Source organism: Dermacentor silvarum, chromosome 2 (assembly GCF_013339745.2).
Source record: "Dermacentor silvarum isolate Dsil-2018 chromosome 2, BIME_Dsil_1.4, whole genome shotgun sequence".
Taxonomy (NCBI): Eukaryota; Metazoa; Arthropoda; class Arachnida; order Ixodida; family Ixodidae; genus Dermacentor; species Dermacentor silvarum.
Genome location: NC_051155.1, coordinates 140,690,371 through 140,707,096, shown reverse-complemented (window position 1 = coordinate 140,707,096; position 16,726 = coordinate 140,690,371). Strand labels below are relative to the sequence as shown.

Below are 16,726 nucleotides of genomic sequence, written 5' to 3'. Positions count from 1 at the left end.
AATGAGACCACTGCTGGAAACCAGGAACTTGCACTTATAGTGCAAACCACGCATGAAAGTTAATCATCAAGAATAATTATTTAAAAATACCTAATATAATAACATTAACGCTAAAATTATCTAATGTATTTTTAATACATATTGCTGCTTTTGGCTGCATTTGGCTTTCAAGGTGTGCAACCTCACAATCTGGCGCAAACACGCGCAACGCGCGCGCATTCGATTCGAAGAAGCGCATCATCTGGCGTTCCTGCGGCGAACTTCGTTTTGATGGCACTTGTGCGGGCTGTCTTCATTGATCTCAACGCTTTTTAGACGCGCGCATAAAAAGACGACGCTTCGATCGAGTCACTGCGCTTTCTCATTAAATGGATTCTGACGAGGACGTGTCCGGCGACTGCCTGCAGCCGGTAGTCAGTCCCATAAAGATTGACTGGCTAGACCTTTCGTCGTTCGGCTACCCCGACTCCCTCGGCCTTAGCGCCCTTCCCGGCTGCAAATTCAAGGAGACTTGGAGGGATGTCGTGCGCGACGTCGAGTACATTAAGCTGGAGGACGTCAGCGACGTGTTCGTGCTATGCACGCGCGGGGAACTGTCGCTTTACAGGGTCCCGACTCTGCTCGCCGAGTACGAGAGCCACGGAATGACCGTGCACCACTTCCCCGTGCCGGATGGCACGGCGCCCGCCATCGGCCAAATGCTGGACATCCTGCGCGAAATCGGCGAAGCCATTCAGCAAGGAAAACGAGCGCTCGTTCACTGCTTCGGAGGCCTTGGCCGCACGGGCGTCGTCGCCGCCTGCCTCCTGCTCAACTTGGACGATAGCATGGCGCCCGAGCGCGCTGTTCGCAAAGTGCAAGAACTGCGGGGAACACGTGCCATACAGACAGTGAAGCAGTACAACTTTATACACGACTTCAGGCAGGCTCGGGACGAGTACCTGAAAACGACTAGAGGCAACACAAGCACATAGATTCGCGCCGAATGCCGCTGCCTTAGCAGAACTGGCCTTGTCACTGCCTACGTCGTACTCAACTTTGGGAGTACAAGGATGGGGGCCCGAGTGGGCCGTTCAGAAAGTGCAAGAACTGTACGAGACATTCCAGCCACGCGAACAGTGGAGTTTTATAAAACCTTGTTCCTGGTGTTAGTAGTGCTTGAAACAAGTGTTTTAAAGCGGCAAGTTGCAACGCAACTATTTAATGAAATTTCTCCTCTGTTTCACCAGCAAGCCTGGCGCCACTGTAACCTGCTTAATACAGGTGTCACACCTGCGATCGTGATCAAAAGTGTCCATGTAACACTGGTAGAACAAACTGACCTTTCCCAGTGTGAATTGAAGCCTGATCCAAGGCATCCTTGGATCAGATTGCGAGAAGGTGCTATTGATGGTAATATGAGCATTGCACACCTGTCAAAACTATGAATGGTGTAACAGCTAGAGCAGCAAACAGTCTTTATTTCCACACATTAAATATGATAGGGCACACAGGCTAAGCAAAAAAAGCTTCACTGACATTTCACAAAGCACACACTATTTCTTCGCTGCAGAGTAGACACCCACTGTGACCAGCTCCTTCTGTTGTATCATGATGTCCCTGCACAAGAAAAAAAGCACAAACAAATGAACAATCCTTTCCTCTTAAGCTCTACAAAATAGGCCATGTTTGATGCTACCATGATGTTATACATGTAAATAATTGGACATATTTATAACATTTGCAAATGCAAAGTTACAAACATTACTTGCTTTTTCTTGCATACTGAATGCTTACAGCTTCTTGTTCACAAATGCAACATTACTACTGAAATTCAGCACATTTGACAGTGGCAAGTGACTAAATTCAGATTCAGAGGAGGCACCAATGGTAAGCACATGTGTTAGTGAGACCAGATAATAAAATGGCTTCACTTTTTTTTTTTGTGTGTGTGTGCTTGTACCTTAAGGACAATAATCGTAATGTTAACAATGATGTTCAGGCCTATGGTGAACAGCAGAAAATAATGGAATATGTTTTCGTAGCCCGAGACATCTGAGAGCACGGTTAAATGAGCAGATACAATATAAAATTCAGCAAAATCCGAACACTAACAAATGTAGTCAAAGTTTGGCAAAAGTCAAACTACATTCCAACAGGTGTACTTCAGTCTGCCAGATGAGAAAAAATAGATTAGTGAGATGAGTTGAAGCACGAAATTGACACATAGAACCAGATACAGACAAGCGCTTAACTTTGTATTTTAAACAGAAATAATGTATATATACACTGTATATATATAGTACACATGTATATATAAACTAAGAAAACATGAAAAGCAAGAAGAAACAACAAGAAGTGTGCATAACTCAGCATTGCTGCACAGCACATGTACTCAGGAAAGTTAATTCTTTTGGGAAAAGAAGCAATGACGTGACACTTACATGTGAACCCTTCACTTTGAATTTTTCCTGGTTCAATGATTTCTCGTGTGCGCTCACTTGGAGCGTACATTACCGAGCTTTTTCGAAAGTCGGGTTTGCACCCACATGTGTGGCGGTGGGCTGCCCAAATAATCATTAGACGCCATTTTTTTTTTTTTTTACTAATAGTGTTAGCATGTTCATGCAGGCGCACATTTAGGCACTGACCTGTCTGGCCTAAGTACGACTTGCCGCACAAGAGTGGCATGCAGAAAACAACAGTGCCTACACATGGCACGTACTGCTGTAGATGCTTGATTGCGCACTGTTTTGTCTCCTTTTTGACCGGATTTGTTGATGCACAGATCCTCGAGAGTTTTCTGGGAGCAGAATGCACTACATTCACACTCACTTTTTTGCCATGTTTTTTAGGTTGTGAAATAATCCGTATGTAGAGTATAACTGCAACATATTTTCTTTCAATTTCCGCAATCTCCTGCCCTTGAATTGCATCATTGATTTCCTCTAATTTCCTGTACAGCACCTCAACAATGGCAGTGATCAACGGCCGTTAGTGCTTGTCTGTATCTGGTTCCCTGTACCATGTGTCAGTTTTGTGCTTCAACTCTACTCATGGATTACCAACTTGCCTGCTTCCGAGCCTTGCTAAAATAAATTAGTTTCACATGACACCCAAGATCAAATGTCTAAACTCTGCAGGAATAACTCCCTCAAGCAGCAACTTCAAACCACTAAAAAAAAAAGCCCACAGAATATTTCGATTTTTCTGTTTCATCACCAAGACTACAGTACCGTCTTCAAGAGGCACTAAACTTAAAAGGCAAATATGAAGTCAACGTGGAACGTTACAATACCATTCGAGAAACCTAGCAGTGCTTGTTTCATGCCAAGAAAACACTTAGTTTAAGAGAAAATTGCATCTGAAGCATCTGCATACCTTTAGCGCAATTCAAATCGCCCACCCCGAGCAGGGAGTGGTGACGTTGCATACACCATCACTGCCCTTTAATGCCATCGGTGAGTAAAACGGCGCCCAACAGATGGCACTATGTTTTTTTTGCGCAAAACTCAAACGCGCAGCCATGGAGAAAAGTTTAAATTACATTTTGAGGTTTTACATGCCAAAACCACGATCCGATTATGAGGCACGCTGTAGTGGGGGACACCGGATGAATTTTCACCACTAGGGATTCTTTAACGTGACCCCAATGTACGGGACACAGGTGTTTTGCATATCGCCCCCATCAAAAAGTGGCCCCCACGGCCAGGATTTGATCCCGCGACGTCATGCTTAGCAACATAACACCATAGCTGCTAAACCACCATGGCTGGTCTTCATGGAGAAACCAAGCCATGATAGAGCGTTGGATTCGCCGCTGCAGCTGCTTTTGGTGAAGTCACGTGGACCGTTCTCTGCCACTTGCAGTTTGTGCGAGTTTCACGAGCCAGCAAAATAAGTGTAGCACTATGCAGTAACTATATTGAAACACGAATACGCGGGCAGCACAAAGTCGTGTGAAAACGAAACTTTTCCAACCAACAGCGTCGTTGTCAAGGGTAATGTCAATGAGTCTTTTTCTAAATATTGAATAGAACTGGACAAGTTGCATTTTCTTCCATTTTATAATGCAATGATCTTTTTACTACACGAGGTCGAGTACTAGTGACAGAACTACAATGAGGACAACCTACATCATCACGCTAGTACTTGTATGTCCCGGGTGAGTCGCAAATCGTTTCCGGCATTTACCTAAATTTCTCGATCACTAAAACTTTGTTCGCAATAATATTGTGTCACAAGGATTGTGACGCGCGTTCCAAGGAACCGTAATAAAGTTTTATCATACCATACAAGGATTAAAGTAACAGTGAAATCTATTTACAGCTGATATACAAAAGATAGGCAGCGCAGGCAAGTCCCTAACATTGTTGTCTTCCGACACCAGCTCGTGCCCTTCTTCCACCTGCAACAACGGCAACCACAACGGTGCCCACCATGCCAACTGTCATCTTGGCCCAGCCCCGTGACCCTGGCACGTTTACGGGTACCGAAAACCTGGACATCGAAGATTGGCTCCGGCTGTACGAGCGTGTCAGCGAAAGTAACAGGTGGGATCAGACCGCTATGTAAGCCAATCTGATCTTCTACTTGAAAGGCACGGCAAGGGTCTGGTTTCAGACACGCGAAGAGGAGCTAACGAGTTGGGAGCAATGCACGAAAAAGCTCTGCGACCTTTTCGGGAGGATAGTTGGGCGACAACTAGCCGTGAAGAAGGAACTTGGAACTCGCGCCCAGACGTCAATCGAGTCATCATCATCATCAGCCTATATTTTATGTCCACTGCAGGACGAAGGCCTCTCCCTGCGATCTCCAATTACCCCCGTCTTGCGCTATCATATTCCAACTTGCGCCTGCAAATTTCCTAACTTCATCATCCCATCTGGTTTTCTGCCGACCTTAACTGCGCTTCCCTTCTCTTGGTATTCATTCTGTAACTCTAATGGTCCATTGGTTATCCATCCTATGCATTACATGGCCTGCCCAGCTCCATTTCTTCCGCTTAATGTCAACTAGAATATCGGCTGTCCCCGTTTGTTCTCTGGTCCACACCGCTCTCTTCCTGTCTCTTAACGTTAGTCCTAAGATTTTTCGTTCCATCGCTCTTTGTGCGGTCCTTAACTTGTTCTCGAGCTTCTTTGTTAACCTCCAAGTTTCTGCCCCATATGTTAGCACCGGTAGAATGCAATGATTGTACACTTTTCTTTTCAATGACAGTGGTAAGCTCCTAGTCAGGATTTGGCAATGCCTGCCGTATGCACTCCAACCCAATTTTATTCTTCTATAAATTTCTTTCTCATGATCAGGGTCCCCTGTGAGTAATTGACCTAGATAAACGTACTCCTTTAAAGACTCTGGAGGCTCACTGGCGATCCTGAATTCTTGTTCCCTTGCCAGGCTATTGAACATTATCTTTGTCTTCTGCATATTCATCTTCAACCCAATTCTTACACTTTCTCGATTAAGGTCCTCAATCATTTGCTGTAATTCGTCTCCATTGTTGCTGAATAGGACAATGTCATCTGCAAACCGAAGGTTGCTGAGATATTCGCCGTTGATCCTCACTCCTAAGCCTTCCCAGTCTAAGAGCTTGAATACTTCTTCTAAGCATGCAGTGAATAGCATTGGAGAGATTGTGTCTCCTTGCCTGACCCCTTTATTGATAGGTAACTTTCTACTTTTCTTGTGGAGAACCAAGGTAGCTGTGGAATCCTTGTAGATGTTTGCTAAGATATTCACGTATGCCTCCTGTACTGCTTGATTACGCAATGCCTCTATGACTGCTGGTATCTTTACCGAATCAAATGCCTTTTCATAATCTATGAAAGCCATATAGAAGGTTGATTGTACTCCGCAGATTTCTTGATTACCTGACTGATGACAAGGATATGATCCATCATAGAATATCCCTTCCTGAAGCCAGCCTGTTCTCTTGGTTGGCTAAAGTCAAGTGTTGCCCTGATTCTATTGGAAGTTATCTTGGTGAATATTTTATACAATACTGAAAGCAAGCCATTAGGTCTATAATTCTTCAATTCTTTAACGTCTCCCTTCTTATGGATTAGTATAATGTTGGCGTTCTTCCAGCTCTCTGGTACACTTGAAGTTGTGAGGCATTGCGTATCTACTGTTATCTATCTACTGTTCTACTGTTATTCCATCTTAACCAGCAGCTTTTCCCCTGGTCATGTCTTTCAAGGCCCTTCTAACTTCATCGCTAGTTACAGAAGGAGCCTCTGTATCCGGTTCATCCCTATTTCGAATGAAAGTAGCTTGGCTGTTTTGGGCACTGTACAGGTCAGTATAGAATTCTTCCGTTGCTTTTACTATGTCATCGAAATTGCTGATAATATTACCATGCTTATCTTTCAGTGCATACATCTTGCCTTGTCCTATGCCAAGCTTTCTTCTTACTGATTTAATGCTGCGTCCATATTTTACGGCTTCTTCAATCTTTCCCACGTTATAATTTCGAATATCCCTTGCTTTCTTCTCGTTGATCAGTTTTGACAGTTCAGCGAATTCTATCTGATCTCTTGAGTAGGACATTTTCATGTTTTGTCCTTTCTTTATTAGGTCCTTTGTTTCTTGGGAGAGCTTACCTACTGGTTGCCTTGGTGCCTTACCTCCCACTTCATTTGCTGCTTCTGAGATCAACCTAGTTACGGTTTCATTCATAACCTCTATGTTGTCTTTATCTTCCTTTTCTAAAGCTGCATATTTGTTTGCGAGCACCAGCCTGAATTGGGCTGCTTTTACCCTTACTGCCTCTAGGTTGGCCTGTTTCCTCTTGACTAATTTCACTCTTTCTCACTTCAAATTGAGAGAAATCCTAGACCTCACTAACCTATGGTCACTGCACTTTACCTTGCCCAACACTTCTACATCCTGCACTATGCTTGGATCGGCAGAGAGTATGAAATCTATTTCATTCCTTGTTTCTCCATTAGGGCTTTTCCAGGTCCAATCGAGTCATACGTGACGTATATTCAAGACGTTCTTGCCTTTTGCCGCAACGTGGTCAAGCGAATGCCGGAAGATGAAAAGGTAAACCATGTGCTGAAGGGCATAGCTGACGATACCTTTAAACAGCTCGTTTACAAGAACTGCAGCAGCATCGACGACACCATAAGTGAATGCAGACGTTTTAAAGAAGCTAAAGGCCGTCGAATTGTCCATCAGTATACCCGTCATCCAAATAAAGCAGCTACATCATCATGCGAAGACCATTCCGCACCACAGCCGACTACGTCCGAGAGCATTGTGCGCATCGTTCGCCGAGAGATAGAAGCCGCATCGCCGGTTAACTCCCAGACGTATGCCCCGAACGATTTTCGACTGACGGTTTCCCTCATCCAGTCTGTCGTTCGCGAAGAGCTGGCGAACCTTGGTGTTCCCTCCGTTTGCCCCATCAACCGATCCGATGCCCTTACTACTACTGTCCCTGCTCCGTGGAACCAGTACCCCACACCTTCACCAAAATGTGACACAAGGATTGAAGTAACAGTGAAATCTATTTACAGCTGATATACAATAGATAGGCAGTGCAGGCAAGTCCCTAACGCTGTTGTCTTCCGACACCAGCTCGTGCCCTTCTTCCACCTTGTTCCCAGCGTTGTAACAATATTGACACCTTAAATGTTCTCATGCATTAATCTACCACATCAGCTTGACTTAATATTTGCCTTTAGTCTCTTTAACAAATAGACCAGCTACAAAGCCCAACTTGTGCACACTGTAAGTATTTACTGCAAGCCAAACTGCACGCAATAGTTCTGCACAAGATTTTGCTGTCACTGTGTTGCTGAATGTCAAAAATTACAATTTGTTTGCAGGTTATGACTCCCTGTAATTGTCCATGGCGTCAGCAACACGTAAACCTTGTCAGTGGCAGGCCTAGAAATACTGCATTGCAGCAGTAACAGTGACTGAAATAAGCAGCACAAAAATGCTCCTCTATGCCTGTGTTGCAAGTCACAGAGGAAGGAAAGAAGCTAGGAGGGAGCAGACATCACGCAGTCACCCTTTGCAAGCCAACTTTCTGTGAAGCCATCCCCCTTGCTTTTTTTAAGTGAAGCTTTCTTTGCAAACCCTCCTGGACTTTGCTAACCGTGGCTGCTGCAGCTGTCTTGCCAAATAGCTCACACGACATTACTCATACAACCAATTGTCTTATATGCAGCCCCCTACACATATGCTGGTGGCCAGCTCTGTTTTCAACTGAATTATGCAGTGAAAAAAATGAACGGTACCTAAATATCCTTACAGAAATAGATGTATGCCTTCAGAACTGCATAATTCCTTTATTCTATGCATTCTTTCTCAGGGTTTGGCGAGTCTGCTAGGTTGCTTTCTCGCCGAGTGAGTACAGTGGGCTGATCCTAGAGATACGGCACTAGCAAAGTGGGCTTATGCTGGAGGCAGTGTCATAACACAGTGGGCCAATCCCAAAGACTCTGTAATTCATAGTCGTGTGGTGGGGGCCTCCGAATCTTGCCAGGCAGGCAAGTAATCACTATGCTGCAAAATTGTGTGCAGAAGATGAACAATTGTATAGCATTCAATTAACAGATCCATAAAAGCTGCACTGCACATAGATTCCAGTATGTACACTGGATCTACAGAATTCTTTCTTTCTTCCGTGCCTCCAAAAGCCGGCCCAACACATGACTCAGCAGACTAGTGTGTTTGGCTCCCAGTAGGATTTAACGGATGCGCACTTGTTCGGGTGCTTTGTCAACTGCTCTGTTGTCTTCCGCACACTGTCTCCCGATAAGCTTGTTGATAACTTTGACGATTTATTGACACGTACACATTTATTGTTTTCATTGCAACGTGAGAGTACGACAGCCAGACACTGCCGTCGCACGCATTGTCTTTTCAGAAGAGTGTTCACTGAGCCAGTGCTGGAAGACGCAAAAACCTACCATGACATGATCATGTGCTGGGGCTACTTTTCTGGCTTCAGTTTTATCATGCGACGCTCCCTCCTAGTTCTTTTTTACCTTTCTCCATGGCTATAGTGTTGAGGCATTTTTGTTACTTTATGACTTGCAGACCAAGTATCAGCAGTCTATGTCAAATCTCTCCTGAACTAGTAACACTGAAAACAAGGAGGCTATGCCAACGTCTAACAGAGCGCTATGAAGGTGCAAGAGCAATGAAAGTGGCTGCAAAGTGACTAGGACAGCACACATATGGGTCTTTACTTTCTCCAGTAACGAATGCCTCTAGGATATGTTAGTGTTCGTGTAAGCAAAGAGTCACGTGAGCGCACAGGGAAAGGTGCCAAGGACATCTTTTCCCTAGTTTCTGTGCTTTGCATTCGACATGCATAATATCGACATCGTTTTGTTGGTTTATCTGTTGGTCTAATTAGTCTTTGCGCTCCAAGTCAGTTAGAACAGTACCAGTATAACATTTTCGACTTGTAATATTTTTTTATGTAGCAGTTGTAGCTGCAGCCACCTCTCCCATTCGAGGACGCATGCGTTTTGTGTGGGGCAACTACACCCATGTAAGGGTGCGTTCTGCAGCCGCTAACAAAAACCCAGACTGAGCAAAGCGAAAGAGAGGAAAAATATTCTTTTATAAACATACAACAGATGGCAGAGCAAGAGCTCACTAACTTCGTGTTACAGCGAACATCCAAGTGGAGAACGAATGGGTACGTCAGTGACATGGCAGGACAGAAACAGGGAAATGTACCAGTACGCCAGTGACATTAAAAGGGTTAGCCTGAGCACTGATTAAGCAATGGTCTGCCACTCCTTTCTTCATTGTTTAGGCTTGTTCGACCACACTGGCATTGCCTGTGCACTTTCGCAACAGTGTCATAAGCTGGGGCATTGTCACCGTACACCACTGTCAGCTCGGGATGAATCTCCTTCGCATTGGGTATCTTCTAATGCAGACAGCGAATCACTGCTTCTGCTTCAACCAACTTTCTCAGTGGACGCTGCCATTTTTGTTTTGATGACCCAGTGGTGTTCTGTGGTACTTATACAGAACACAATTTGTGTATTCTGCTAAAACTAGAGGGACATATGCTCGATTTGATGCCTAACGTGTACGCCTGTTCTGAATTTATGGTGCCGATAATATGAACTTTATCAATGCCTCTCATACTTGCTAGCATTTAACAAGCTTAAGGTAGATTCTCTCCAACTTTGAAAATATGCTTCAATACTCGTTTTAAGGCCCTCACCTTCCAAACACAGCACAAGACTCAGGAACTTAACTGTGCTACGCGGCTGTCTTTTTAAGATGTAGTGGCCATGCTCCACCCCATAGTGAAATGTGATGGCTACTGGGCAGCAACAAGAAATTCTTGACAGCATGCAATATTTGCTTTTCGCAGGTGAACTGTTCACGTGCGCACAGGCTTCCCAGCACTTCTATTCCTCACAGACCTTAACACCATTTTTTTTTGTCAATAACTATTAAGTTTTTACTGCATTACTCCTTATAAGAACACAGTTTATACATGGGGGTTGATCCAAATGAGGACTTCAAACACTTATTGATGAATTTACTGCACTTGAAGGACATAAATGTGTCCTCAGAGGGGGAAAAAAAGGTGGGGTTGGAAAGGGTGCAAGCATGCCATCCCTATCAATTTCTGGAAAAGGCATCATTACTGAACGTGATTCAGTATGCACACAACATATTAGTCAAGTTAATTAAATTGTGGAATTCAAGGTCCTAAAACTGCCCAGTGAGTTATGAAGGACGTTGTAGTGAAGAGCTTTGGATTAATTTTGACCACCAGAGGTTCTTTAACTTGCACCTAAATCTGAGTACATGAGTGCCTTTGCATTTCACACCCATTGAAATATGGCTACCACAGCTTAGAATCGAGCCCACAACCTCATGCTCAGCAGTAGAATGTCATGGCCATTGTGCCACAGCAGCAGGAATCTTTGCGACTCTTTTGAATAAAACCATTCTTTAAATTCAGTGCTTATGTTCTTCCCGTTTGTACTCCTCCCTCTTTTTCTCCATACTGCAGACCTGTGAAGATGTGCCAAGAGGCAGAACCCCAACTCACACATAGAATATTCTGGCATGTCAAGTGCCGTGGCAGACACAATAGCTGCTGTACATTAACAGCGCACATTTTATTCCATCTCCCCAGCCATGTATTGGTTCCTGTGTCAAGTATTGGCTCCTGTGTCAAGCTATGTATTGACTCCTGCAAGCATCAAGGTGTCTGTGCAACATTGTGGTTCTGGAGAAAACAGCCACAACTGCATCTGTAGGCTTCCCGCATGTTAAAGCATGGCTTGGCATTCCCTATGAGATGCCTGCATTCACTAGAGTCATTACGACATGCGAGGGTAAGGACACCTTTGAAGCTAATTTTCTTTCGGTTTTCTGCTTGCAGAAAAAGCTTAAAATTTATGAATGAATGAATTCTGGAGTTTTATGTCAGGTTTAGGTCTGCTAGCTAATAAATGCTGAATAAAGCAAGTGACTGTTCTTGTCATTATCAAAAATGAAGCAAACATTTTTTTCCCCTCATTTATAATTATGCAAACACCAGACAAATTGGATTCACAAGTTTTTAACAGTGTCAGCTGTATCTGTGTGATTACCATTTGGCTCTGAAAAGCAGGTGATGTGATCTGCTGGCCTACATCATGCGCATGATGACAGTGATTTATTTAACCAATGAGCTGGATTTTAATCTCAGCGACGTCAGTGAGTAGGGATGTGTATTGCTTCACTTTATGGTGGACCTATTACTTCAGTGGATTTCACTGACTTTCCTTTCACTTCTAATTTTCGGCTTTTACTGGATTGTGAATTTCCCTGCTAAGACTGCACAACAGTACAAAAAGCCCTTCATGCTTAAAAAATTAAGGCATATATTGCTTTCTGGAGTGAGGAGTCACGTCTGGACAAGAGAAAGCACTCTTCCACACACACAGAAATATTCTATAACCCTTAAAAGCAAAGCAAGACTTGAAAGGCTAACCAAGTGAAACTTCCTATCCATACTGTCAGTGCTGCCTCATGTGAAGAGGTAACATTATGTGGGACAGTGGCTTACCCTGCTGGCTGAAGTGCTGAGCAAAAGTCAACACAAAAGTATGAAGGAAATGTAAACCATGCAAATTGCAGAGCAGATAGCAAGGCCCTTCGTTTCTTTTGAAAATGTGTTACCCAAGTGAGGACGCCATATAAGAGTTGTGTTGCATTCAGTACAGCTGCAGTGTCTCACTGGTGGCACTTACAAGCTGTACAATGTGGATCACTGTAGTGCAGAGCGCAAATTCTGATAGAATGTTGTGCACTCAAAGTACAGTGCTCTCGTCTGTCTGCTTTCTGTGTCTATGTGGTCTGCCCTGTGCTCGAGAATATCACTGCTCGAGTAACGAGTGTGATGTGCTCCCTGCAATATGAAAGTGCCAACATTTAGATCCTTCTAAGTATTTCATGTTAGTGACATCTACCTGTCGGCACAGAAGTTGCACTTGTGCAAAATACGACTGCAAATAAGCTTGGCAAGATGCACTCGGATGGCACTTACAGTGAATCAGATTCGAGGTGAATGGTGGGAGTCGTATCACAAGATGGGTCGATTTCCTTGGCCAAACTAGCCAACGTTGCGATCACCCCGGCAGACTTAAGTTGCACTGGACCCGAACCTGAAAGTGACAAAGAATTCAAAATTTTAAACAATGATAAAAGGTGCACTCGTGGGTGGCAATGCGTCATATCATACTATAATATCAGGTGAGAAGTGAAAATTAATACACTGATCTCCACACGTACACCGACTGAAACGGAACAATTGCAGAGTTCGCACTTACTGTGCAGAGCCAAGCCATGTCTGTCGGCACAAATAACTCCAACTGCTCCAGTGTCCACGCTGAAAAAAATTATAACGAAACCAATCCTGCAATCTTATCTGCGAGTACCAGTAAAGTAAACACACTGCGTTAAATGCAGAGACTGCAAGACTCGCGGCAGTCAATGGAGGCTCAAGTATCATTCACAACAATATATCTTAATTTTAGACCTCGTTGTCGTACGTGATAATGAATAGTAAGAACAACATGCTACTTACACCTCTTCCAAGCACTTAGCCAGCGGAGCTTCCATGCTATCAATACAGGGGCGAAAAAGCGGGTAATGCCAATATTCCGACCGGGCGTAGTATCAACGTGTGAATTCTACCAAAACTCTGAAAAGTCCAGCTGGTCTATCAACACACCCACCTCACACCGCGAGATAAACAGATGTTTTGGCTAGAGTTTTGGCGTTGTTGACTTGTTGTGTCACATGACACAAAGAGAGCGTGAGTCAAGCCATAGCCTCCTGGCCAAGCCTAGCCAAGACTAGATGAATCGGGCGCATTTTCGCGAGCGGGAAGTTGGAAAGCGTTATCTTAGGATAGGATAGGAATAAACTTTATTTGTCCAGCGGTTAAGGCTGTTGGTGCCCGGGGCTAGGCTGCCAGGGGTCCATCGCCGGAGAAAAATCTTTCGAGATACTCGGCAATGGCCCTGGCCCGCTGGACGGCCCACTCCTGGTCCTCGGGTGCCTCGCTGAGGAGGGCGGCTTGCGTTATTAGTCGTAAAGCTACTCATAAAGTGAGCTTTGTGGATTTAGTTTATAACTGGGATTATAACAGCCACGTATAACGGCCATGTACCAGCTGTAAAGAAACGATCTTCTCGGCCTCTCGGCGGTCGTTACAGCCGCCGATAATCTCCTTTGAAACTGTTTACGGATGCCGCCAGGGCAAAATAGTTTCATTTAATTTCTCTCTCTCTCTTTTTTTTAAGTCTTTCTACGGTTTTTTGGCCTTGTGCAAGAAAACTTGTGCACTGGATGGATGGATGGATGGATGGATGGATGGATGAGGCTGAACCCTTTAAACCGGGCGGTGGCATACGCCACCTAGCCATGACTATTAATCTATTTTGTACTTTGTGGTGGGTGAAATTTCACCCCTGCCTTGATTTTATCCACCAATCAAATAACCTCTGTTTGGTTATTTCTACCCGCTTAAAGTCTATTTTGCCTTCACTGTCCCTAAACCCCAATGCTTTGAAAAAATCAGCCCCGTTGCCTTGCACTGTAGGGTTAAGCCCTTTACAGAAAAGTATGAGGTGTTCAGCCGTTTCCTCTTCTTCTCCACACGCACAGCACAACGTGTCTATACCTTGGTACTTGACTCGGTACATCTTAGTCCGCAATACTCCCGTCCTGGCTTCAAACAACAAAGAGCTTCCCCTAGAATTATCGTAGATATTTTCTTTGGCAATTTCTTGCTTGAAAGTTCGGTATGTTCCCAGTGCTGATTTCGTCTGCATCCCCGTTTTCCACAGACCCCTCTCTGTTTCCTTAACCTTTTTCTTAACCGCTGTTTCCTGGTTTGCACCCCTCCTGCAGTCCAAATATTTGATTGACAGTTTTCTGGTCAGCTTCCTCCATTTTGTATCAACATTCCTCATGTACAAATAACTGAAAACTCTCCTTGCCCACCGCTTTTCTGCCATTTCTCTCAATCGCTCCTCAAATTCTATCTTGCTGCTGGCTTCCCTGCCCTCGAATGACGTCCATCCCATGTCACCCTGTACCCCCTGACTTTCCAGATACGTTGGCACCACCACGCGGATTTCTTTCGAAGCCGTAGAGCGGTGATCGGTTCCCCGTTAATGTGGCTTCTGCAGCCACAATGAAGAAGTCATGGAATATGAGTGAAGAATGTGATATAAACCTGCACCATTTTCTGAAGGTAAATAAATAAAATAAGTTGTGGGTGATAAAGCTGTGGCGAAAAAGGAAAAGAAAATGTGAACCTTTTTTTCTTCTAAATTTATTCTAATACACTGTTGAAAAAGACTTAAAATCCCGGTGAATGTGGCTGGATATGAGTGCTATTCTTTCAGAAATATGCAATTTAGCCAAGACAGAGAGAAGGGAAGAAGGAAAGGTAAGGAGGTGAGCTGGACTTTGTCCAGTTTGCTACCACATACGTGGGGAGGGAGATGGCGGGAGTGCTAGAAAGAGAGAGAATTAAACAAGTCTTGATCGCACTGCCACATGCACAAAGCCATGTGCAGCATATCTAAAGTTGTATTCAGCAAGTCCAACAAGAGCGAGGTTGAATAGCGTCGGGCTGAGAGCACCGCCTTGAGGAACGCCCACCATCTGTTAACACAAAGAATGATCTTGCACTTGCAGCCAGGTAACTTTCAATCCACAAAAAGACTCGACCACCTAGGCCAACCGTACATCGCAAGAGCATCGAGAATAGCCTCATGTAACATGTTATCGTATGCGCCTTTCACATCTGAATAAAGCTGGAGATAAACGCTTACGGGACATTTCGTGCTGAACATACGAAACGAGATCAACTACATTCTCTATGGAAGAGCGGTCACGTTGGAAACCAGCCATGGAATTCAGATAAATCTTGTAGTGTTCAAGGTACCATTCCAGGAGGCCAAGGATCATTCGTTCCATTATTTTTCCTACACAGCTGGCCAGCGCTATTGGGCGGTAAGAGGTGAGCTCGAGTGGGGATTTGCCCTGCTTCATGAGTGGCACCAGGCGGCTTACTTTCCATTCGTCAGGAACATTTCCCTCCTGCCATCAGGAGTTGTAAATAAAACTCAATAATTTTTTCCGTGCAGATTCTCCGAGATAGCTACCATCTACCATTAACTACCATCAAGATTTCAATATACGCAGGCTACATCTGTGTCTGGACTTCGGCAGTCATACGTCCTCAGATACGTGCGCGGCTTCAACACCTCTTTGGTGCATCTCTGTATGCCAACTGGTCTCCGCCGAAAAGAGGCCACTCTGCCTTATCGCTTAGGCTAGGGGTGGCATTCATGAAATCTTATTCATTTCTCATTGGAATGGCCGACAACACTCTTTGCAATGTCTCGCTTTGCGAGGAGACGCTAGAACACATTCTATGCGACTGTCCCGAATATACTGTTCAGAGACAGTCCCTGGCGTCCGTTCTAGCGCACCTTGACAATAATAGACCAATGTCAGTTGAAACGATTCTCACATGTCGTCGACAGAGACATCACAGCTGAAGGCGACAAAGAAGCGGCTGTGACAGTGATGTCATGTACCACGCAAGAGTGACGGACTGTGACTGACGATGTGTGTGCTGTGCTATGTGCTTTCTCTCTCTCCTCCCCATATTTCATTCTCCTCCATCCCGCTCCCATGTGTAGGCCAAGCAAACCAGTTGTGCTAAACTGGTTAACCTCCCTGCCTTTCTTTCTCCACTCCTTCCTTCCTTCTAAAGTTGTACATGCAAGTCAATCTGTCGCCTTCAGGTACTGTAGAAGAGCTTGAGTGGCTTTCTGGGCTGATGAGATGCAAGGACATGCTCCCAATTAAGACCTTTGCTGCTGCAAATGGCTGATCATCCAGTCTATTCAAGGCACACTGTAGAGTCTGGCGTTGCTTATTGAAGCGACCTTGTGGGGATTTATGGAGGCGCCAGCGCCATTGAGCGGGCTTCACCTGTTCTGCCGTCTCTCGCCATACCCGCCCGCTCCCAACCGGTTCCAGCGGTGGCGCTCCACACGCGGTGGTTTTAGGTGGTTTTAAAGACCTGAACGTCGCCCCCGAGAGTTTAGGGACACTAAAGAGAAACAGAAAATTCAGCTGGAATAAAAGAGGGACCTTCAGGAATGCATGCAGTTTTTGTTGGGTGCAAAAATATGAGTTATTAGCGGAGAAATTCGTAAACAAAGAC

The 16,726-nt window shown here is 44.7% G+C and overlaps 2 protein-coding genes across 2 annotated transcripts; one reads left to right on the top strand and one right to left on the bottom strand.

The window, feature by feature from the left end:
• The first annotated feature begins 102 nt into the window (after positions 1–102).
• On the top strand, positions 103–1,339 carry LOC119441858 (cyclin-dependent kinase inhibitor 3). Its single transcript, XM_037706495.2, has one exon. The coding sequence runs from the start codon at positions 369–371 to the stop codon at positions 972–974; it is 606 nt and encodes a 201-aa protein (XP_037562423.1). The 5' UTR covers positions 103–368; the 3' UTR covers positions 975–1,339.
• A 110-nt stretch (positions 1,340–1,449) lies between these two features.
• On the bottom strand, positions 1,450–13,277 carry LOC119441859 (ragulator complex protein LAMTOR5 homolog). The gene is made up of 4 exons (XM_037706496.2): positions 13,058–13,277; positions 12,801–12,859; positions 12,518–12,635; positions 1,450–1,599 (listed from the first exon to the last, which is right to left on the bottom strand). The coding sequence occupies exons 1-4, from the start codon at positions 13,090–13,092 to the stop codon at positions 1,536–1,538; spliced, it is 276 nt and encodes a 91-aa protein (XP_037562424.1). The 5' UTR covers positions 13,093–13,277; the 3' UTR covers positions 1,450–1,535.
• Between the last annotated feature and the right edge of the window lie 3,449 nt (positions 13,278–16,726).

Excerpts from the sequence above, each read along its gene's own strand:
- LOC119441858 (XM_037706495.2), top strand. The coding sequence starts at position 369 with ATGGATTCTGACGAGGACGTGTCCGGCGACTGCCTGCAGCCGGTAGTC.
- LOC119441859 (XM_037706496.2), bottom strand. The coding sequence starts at position 13,092 with ATGGAAGCTCCGCTGGCTAAGTGCTTGGAAGAGGT. Across the intron at positions 12,636-12,800 it reads ACATGGCTTGGCTCTGCACA|GTTCGGGTCCAGTGCAACTT; the intron begins GTAAGTGCGAAC and ends TGTCACTTTCAG. Across the intron at positions 1,600-12,517 it reads CACCTCGAATCTGATTCACT|GGACATCATGATACAACAGA; the intron begins GTAAGTGCCATC and ends TTTCTTGTGCAG.